This window comes from Vespula pensylvanica, chromosome 9, assembly GCF_014466175.1.
Source record: "Vespula pensylvanica isolate Volc-1 chromosome 9, ASM1446617v1, whole genome shotgun sequence".
Classification (NCBI taxonomy): Eukaryota; Metazoa; Arthropoda; class Insecta; order Hymenoptera; family Vespidae; genus Vespula; species Vespula pensylvanica.
Window position 1 is genome coordinate 3,669,050 of NC_057693.1, and position 7,707 is coordinate 3,676,756.

Below are 7,707 nucleotides of genomic sequence, written 5' to 3' on the forward strand. Positions count from 1 at the left end.
GTATTTGAACTGCTTTTTTTTCTTTTTTCTTTCCTTTTTTCTTTTTTCTTTTTACTTTCTTTTTTTTAACATTCTTTAGCGCACAGCTATTCCCGACTCTCGAACGGTAACAACAGACTTGGCTAGATTTATTTCATATCTACGAAGGTATCTACCAGATAATTTCTTAAACGATTTTGAATGACTTATGAATAAATGGGTTCTCTACAATTTCGTAACGCGTTCGTACTTACGGAGAACAGACTGGCCAACTAGTTAAAGAGAAACTTTCTTCTCGATGACTCGTAGTTACGAACGTTTTCAAACTTTCACGATTGTCCAGCGTTTATTAGAAAATGTTTCAAGTATTAGAGCGTTTATGAATTATTTTTATTAAAGTAGACACGCGTTCGTTCGTCTCTATATCTCTGATCGAGGATGATTTTAATCGTCGCTTTAACGAGATCCAACGAAATAATTTCCCTACCGTTCAACCATCCCGAAGAAACTTCTACGTTCTTCAACGAGAACGTAAGTACTCGTCGATGTTTCGTTCTTCTATTTCAGTGTTCTCTGCAAACTATATTTATACTTGCGACATATTTTTTTTCTACCGAAAAAGATAAGAGATATTTTAAACGTACTCGATTACAAACTTTCTTTTCTTCCATTTACCTATCCTTATCTAAACTGTACCAGTAATTATAATAAGAAAATATCTTCGCAAAGAAATATCTTATTACCTAGCGTATTCTGAAAAGTTCGTACAAAGATCGCAACAATTTTTCCCTTCATCCAATTTTAAAACTTATCGAAATCAAAAATAGAATATTCTATTTAAAAAAAGAAAAAAGAATCAACGCCTGAAAATAAACGGAAGAGGAAGTGGTCGAGATCTCCCTTCAACGTCCTATCATTCAGATAGTACCAATCACTTTTCTTATCCTCCGATGTCCGGACGCGTTCTTCCGCGATTTCGGAATCATTTTCATTTTCGTTCATTCTTCTCGATAGCATTGACGAATGAAAATAATAACAAAAAAAAAAAAAAAAAAGAAAAGAAATTGAGAAGAATAAAAACAGCAGTAAGCCTGACAGGCTAGATATCGAAACTATTACGAAAATGGTTGAAACGATAGAGAAACGATAGGAAATCAATATCGAATAATCGAATTTTAAGTACCGAATGGATGATCATAACGAAACAGATGAGGTAGGACGAGGAGAGATGGGATGATGGATGGATGGATGGAGGGAGGGAGGGAGCGGAGTGCGAAGGAGAAGAGTGGAGGTTGAAAACTGGAGGTTGGAGGTTGGAGGTTGGAGGGCGGGAGGGAAGGTGCGAGAGGCGAAGCTCGTCGCGCTCGAGTCGCGTCCGACAAAACTTAGCCGGGCGTAGATTTTGACTTGCGCCGGATTGACGGAGGGCCATAATTACGGAGAAAGGCCACGGGCTCGTCGACGGAAATATCACGCGGACGCGCGGTTCTTTTAACTCAACGGCAGCCGGTCCGTGCCGCACTAATTGGGAGGAGTGCGCTCGAGTGCGAGCACGCGCGCGCTACGCGTTCTCCCGCGTGAATATTTTTATAGGGCGGCTACCTACCCAGTTCAAAAAGGGCGAACACGAACGACGAACCACCGACTATCCATCTTCTCGCTCGGTTCTCTCTCTTTCTTTCACTTTCTCTCTCTCTCTCTCTCTCTCTCTCTCTCTCTCTCTCTCTCTCTGTCTCTTTCTTTCTCTCTCGTTTTCTTTCTCTTTCTAATACATACATACATGCTCGTTCGACGCCAGACGCAAGATATATTTTTGTAGTTACGCATTGTCGCATGGATATTTGGTAATCTATACTTAGAACCCTCCGCGAGAGAATTTATTAAGCGTATCGAGTCTCATTCTCATCCTCTCTCTCTCTCTCTCTCTCTCTCTCTCTCTCTTACTCTTTTTTAGAATTCATAACTCGGCGTTTGATTAACGCATTCACATCGAATTCTTTCTCTTTATTTCTATTTAATAAGAAAAGAAGAGAAAAGAGAAGAGAAGAAAAGAAAGAGGGAAGAAAAAGGAAAGCCAAAAAAAAGAGAAAAGAAAAAGAAGGTTTTGACTCGTAGAAAACATCGACGCGATCTCGATATAATCGTGAAAGGTATGCTTTTCAAAAGGGTGAAGAAGAGTAAAAGAGAAAGAGAAAGAGAAAGAGAGAGAGAGAGAGAGAGAAAGGTGTCCTTGGAGCGTCGAGAGTGGTAGGAAAAGAAGAGAGAAAAAGAAAATGCGGAGTACCGACTATGGCAGAGAGAAAAAGAAAGAAAGAAAAAGAGAGAGAAAAAGAGAGAGAGAGAGAGAGAGAGAGAGAGAGAGAGAGAGAGAGAGAGAGAGAGAGAGAGAGAGAGAGAGAGAGAGAGTCAAAGGTGGACGGGACACGAAGAGAGGAAGAAGAAGAGAAAGAGAGAAAGAGAGTAGAGAGGTGGAGAAAGAGGAGGAGGAAGAGGAGGAAGCTATTGTATTCGACGCGGTGTAGGGTTCTTGGTCGCCATCTTGCTTGATATTGATCGCGAAACGCACGAATACTCACTCGCGGCTGCTTTCAGTATATCTATATACATACAAAGAGAGAGAGAGAGAGAAAGAGAGAGAGAGAGAGAGAGGAGGAAACGTAGAAACGGTTTCTCGTAGACGCGAGTTGGGTGTGCGCGCGCGCGCAGGGCCGTCCGTCCTTCGAAGGCAAAGGGGGAGGAGAGAGGTCCTCCTCGTTTCTCCGCTTCTCGTCGACGTCGCAGCAGCTCGGTGGCTGTTTCGGTTCGCGGGGGAGGAGACTATCTTGAAAATGGCGACGTGCATCGAGAGCACACGGCCGTCTTTTATCTATCGGGAGAATAAAAAGGAAAGGGTGAGAAGGAGGAGGAGAGCGTAGGGACAGGAAGGGAAAGAAGAGAAAGACAGAGGAAGAGGACTTCTCCCCTACTATCCTCTTCCTTTCGTTATATATCGTACTATTGTGTCGACGATGTAGTTATATTCTCGTTGCTCAGAGGGAAAAGGAAACCCTTTTTCGTCCTTTCAAACCTCCTATCTTTCTTTTCCTTTCTTCTTTCTTCTTTAGTCGTATTTATCGTACTTGTCAAATGTCTCTCTTTCTCTCTTTCTTGCTCAGGATATATATATATATATGTGTGTATATATATATATATATACACATATTTACCTTATACTTGCATATTTAAAGTCCGTATACTTTTGGGATAGGTCTTAGATATAAGACGAAGAATTTTAAAGGCGTATTCATTTAAAGATCGTACATATTAGTACTCGGTCGACCTACTTCATAAATCCCTTTTGGAATATCGTACCTCATGGAAGTGCTCCGAAGCGAGAATCTGACGCGACTCGCGCGGAAATAGAATCTCTCGACGACTTTGACGAATTTCGTTAGGAAGGAGACACAATGGTGTCTTTGACGGGCCGCGGATCGACCCTCCCCCTTCGCTTCTTCTCATCGCGTTATGAAGCGAATCGTTTGTGCGGTCATCTCGCCGACATAAATCATGCTCCGTGAATCTTCTTTATTTATTTATTTTTCTCTCTTTTTTTTTTTTCCTTTCTTTTTTTCTTTCTTTTCCCTTTTCTTTTTCTTTTTACTTCTCTTTTTAATCGTACCCGAGCTCCTCCTCCCAAACGACAGTAAAGACATTGACGACGAACGTTTTCTCGATGAAATTATCTTACGATTATAGTTATAGCTATCACGATCATTTATAAAAAACAAAAGTATTATAGTTATACGAGCGTGTCCCTTGTTTTAATTTCTGTTCGCAGGTTTGGTTCCAAAATGCACGTGCCAAATGGCGACGCATGGTATTGAAGCAAGAAGGGAAATCGGACAAGTGCGATAGCGTTGTAGATGGAGGTTCCTTGGGTGATCTCGAACTTTATGGCAACAGCGGCGGAAGTGGTGGCCCACCGATGAGCCCTCCCTTCATGCTAGGTGGCCCTCATAGTCCAGCATCCCTGGCGTCCTTGGATTGCGCGTGATCAATCTTTGGAATTTGCACGATCGATGAAGACAATTCAAAAAAAAAAAGAAGAAGAAAAGAGATGCTACAAAATTATCACTAATTTCTTCGGGGGTGGGGAGTCTGGCTCGACGCTTCCAAAAGGCGATTCGTTGTTTCTTCTTTTTTTTTTCTCTTTTTCTTTTCCATTTTTCTTTCTTTTTTTTTCTTCTTCTTTGATAAATCCCCTCTCGTGCGAAAGTTTCCTTTCTCTTTCGATGAATCGGTGGGAACGAATACCAGCCAATCGAGTACCGATGGAGATTATCATCGATTTATAGAAACTCTATCCGTGCCGTGTTACGAAAGTTAAAAAGGAAGCAGAAGAAAGAAAGAAAGAAAGAAAAAACCAGAAGAATAATAACTTCGTAGGAAAAGATAATCGAAAATAGTCGAGAAAATTCCTTGTATTTATTGTAGTCCTAATCGGCGAACGTCCGTAAACATCCTTTCTTGTATAGAAAAGAGAGCTTCGTCTCGCTTAAACTGAAGGGAATTATTTCTGAAGGATGCCAAGGAAGGGAGCCTTCTGCTGAAAGCAATGTAATTAGTTCACGATGTCTATTTATTGGTGTAATCGCTCAGAGGTAATAAAAAAAGAAAAAAAAAATAATAAAAATAAACATAAAAAAACAAGCATTAGCTAACGATAAAACGATTACGATGCAAGCGAGCTGCCCTGAAATTCAACGTTTCGATACTTCGATAACTCCTTTTTTTCTCTTTATTCCGATAGAATCATCTGACGAATGATATATATATATATATGTAAGTACCTAATACATCGTTTTGAATCAATCGAAACCTTTACTCGAAGCTTTTTGGCACGTGAAAAAAGATAAAAGGAAACGTAAAAAACGAAACGTTGAATTTCGTCGACGATGTAACACTCGATATTTATAATTCAATACGATCGCGATTTTTGTTGCTCGGAAGCCAACGAGCGATGGAATCCTTGACGTAATTATCATAATTGTTGTATATAAAGGACGTTCCTCGAATTCTTCTTAAGGCACCGCTATAGGTTGTAGGGTTATAATTGCATTCGGTAGCGGTCGTGTTTTAGACAACGGTAATAATGATGATGACGACTATTATTATTATTACTTCTATTATTAATATCCTTGTAACGAATGGAACGATTGTCTAATTTTACAAGATGATTTTTTCATTGAATATATTTTGACAATATAGATACGTTTGTCGATTACTCTTAGCGACCCAGCTTAGTTCCTCTCACCTTTCGATAAAGTTCAACGTATCGTTATAAAATTTTTTATTCGAGGTCAGGAGAATGGACGGAGAAGGAAAATCAATAATATCTTTTACGATCGATTCACTGCTTTTCATTATTATGCCATTTACTATACGTAAGTATTTATTACTTAAACTACGATCGTAGCATAGCGAGAAAAGGTAAGTCCATTTTATATTAAGCGAACTTTATTTATCTCCGAGAAAAAAATGTCATGAATTTTTCACGAACATAAACGATATGAAATAGTAAGAGACGCGAAGAAGGCGGCCGATTTTTCTCATGGAAACGATCACGTCTTTTCTGTTTTTTTTTTTTTTTCTTTTTTTATTTACTTTCCTTCCTTTTTCTTTCTTCATCTCTCCGCTTGATTAACTCGTAAGATTTTTGATCGGCAATCGTTACATGAAATTCATTTTAATTATAGAAATAAAATAAAACGAATCGATTAAATTAAAATCTGATCTTTGTGGCTTCAACCATTTTATGCAAAAAAAAAAAAAAAAGAAGAAAAGAGAAAGAAAAAAAAAACCGGTCAATTACGGCGAAATTTCGAGATGCTACGATACTATGAATAAAACGACTTTCTAGTATAGCGTTTCCTCGAGATAGAAACGTATACGTAGAAGATAGTATGTACATATATATATATATATATGTATGTATGTATGTATGTATGTATATATGTATATTATGTATGTTATGTATATATACACGAATGTACCTATTTTCGAATGGCTCTCGTACGTCTCTCGGGTATTCGCAAGCACAGAAGCCGTACCGATTTAACGGCTCGATTATGCGAAGCTATGAAACGCGATGCACCTCGCGGTGCCGGGACATTAAAATTGAAATTATAAGCTGCCGCGGCAGATCGAATTATGCAAGAGTACATAACCGTCTACGTGTAAATTTTCTTTTGCCTTGCGTACATAACGTTGCCCGCCCATAAAAGTCCTCATTAGTTATCCGTTTATCTCCTTGCCTCATACTCGTTTTCTTATCCTTCCCCTTTCTCTCTTCCACCTCCTTCTTCTCTTTTTCTCCTTCTCCCCCTCCCCCTCTTCCTCCTTCTCTTCTTTTTCTTCTTTATTCTATTACTCGATAATCAACATTTCCAGTTTTTTACTCGTAACTATTCAAATTTCACTTTCAACGTGATATCGTTCCTTCGTCTTTTATCTTTGATGTTATTTAATATAAGATTCAATTTTAAACGCATAAACTTTCGATTCCAATCGAGTTCGTTTTCTTTCAAGAAAACAAGAGAGAGAGAGAGAGAGAGACAGAGAGAGCAGACTTTTCCGGCGGAAGAAGGGGCTACTCCGTTTACGGTAAGACGGAAGGTATATACGCTTGACTCTCTTCTTATTTTCCATCTCTTTCCTTCTTCTTCTTCTTCTTTTCCCACTCGTGGCCCATGCAATATGCATCGAGTAGGTAGCAAAGCCCCGTGGTCGTCGAGCTAACGCATGACGTACTACAGCGTGATACGATTTCAAGTCGAGATTATTCTTTGAATTCTAAGACGTTTCAAAGGGAACCATGGATGTAAGGAAGGAAGAAAAAAAGAAAGAAAGAAAGCAAAGAAAGAAGGAAGGAAAGAAGAAAGGAAGGAAGGAAGAAATGGTACGATAGGTAAGAACGACCAAGAAAAAGAAAAAAATTGAAGAAAGAAGAAGCTCAGGAATCAAGAATGGTAGGTCAAAAGAATTGGTACCGAGAATTGTGTTCTGAAGAGGAGATTCGATATCTTTTATATATTCGAATAATTCACTCTCTTTCTCTATAAAATTTACTTCTCTGAAAATAAAAAAGAAAAAAAAAAGAGAAGAAAGAAAATATTAAAACGAAATAAAATATTAATTATTTTCATTTTGTTATCTTACATATTTTCTTCGATTTATGATAAGGACGCGCTAACGTTCTCCAGTTACGTCATTATTATCTATGCATCTTCAAAATGTCGATCGACATTTCTTTTGTTTGAAAAGCCATAAGGGTGAATCGAACGAGCATTCGATTCAAATTCGACGAGCGTTCGTTCTCGAAGCCGATGAGGCGTGATCGAGGATACCAAAAGATTCCTAGATCTTTCCTGTGATGTCAAGCTCTCCTCCAGTGTTCTCCGACCGGTTCGGAAAGGATCGAGATGTCGATAACGCGGATGATCGATGCCAGCTTCGGAGACAAGGGGAGACCTTTCGATAGACAACGGCGAGACCGTGTCGCCTCTTGGCGACGTCTCATTTACTTCGTCAAATACAACATGACTTCTCTTCTCGTCTACTCGAAAAAAAAAAATGAAAAAACAAAACAAATGGAAAAACAAAAAAATTCTTGAGGAATTTTACGTAGCTTCGTATCTGTTTATTCCACGTGTGAATTATCATATATATTAAATATTATATATATATATA

General features: G+C 38.8%; 1 protein-coding gene across 2 annotated transcripts in view; it reads left to right on the forward strand.

The window, feature by feature from the left end:
* LOC122631540 (protein apterous-like) overlaps positions 1–5,242 on the forward strand; it is a 41,195-nt gene extending 35,953 nt beyond the window's left edge. The window contains exon 6 of one of the 2 annotated variants that reach the window (XM_043817331.1): positions 3,797–5,242. In XM_043817331.1, the coding sequence (XP_043673266.1) occupies positions 3,797–4,012 (216 nt within the window). In that variant the 3' untranslated portion in view covers positions 4,013–5,242. Of the gene's footprint in view, positions 1,232–3,796 lie in introns of those variants that run through there. The other variant, XM_043817332.1, reaches the window with a different exon arrangement.
* The last annotated feature ends 2,465 nt before the right edge of the window (positions 5,243–7,707 follow it).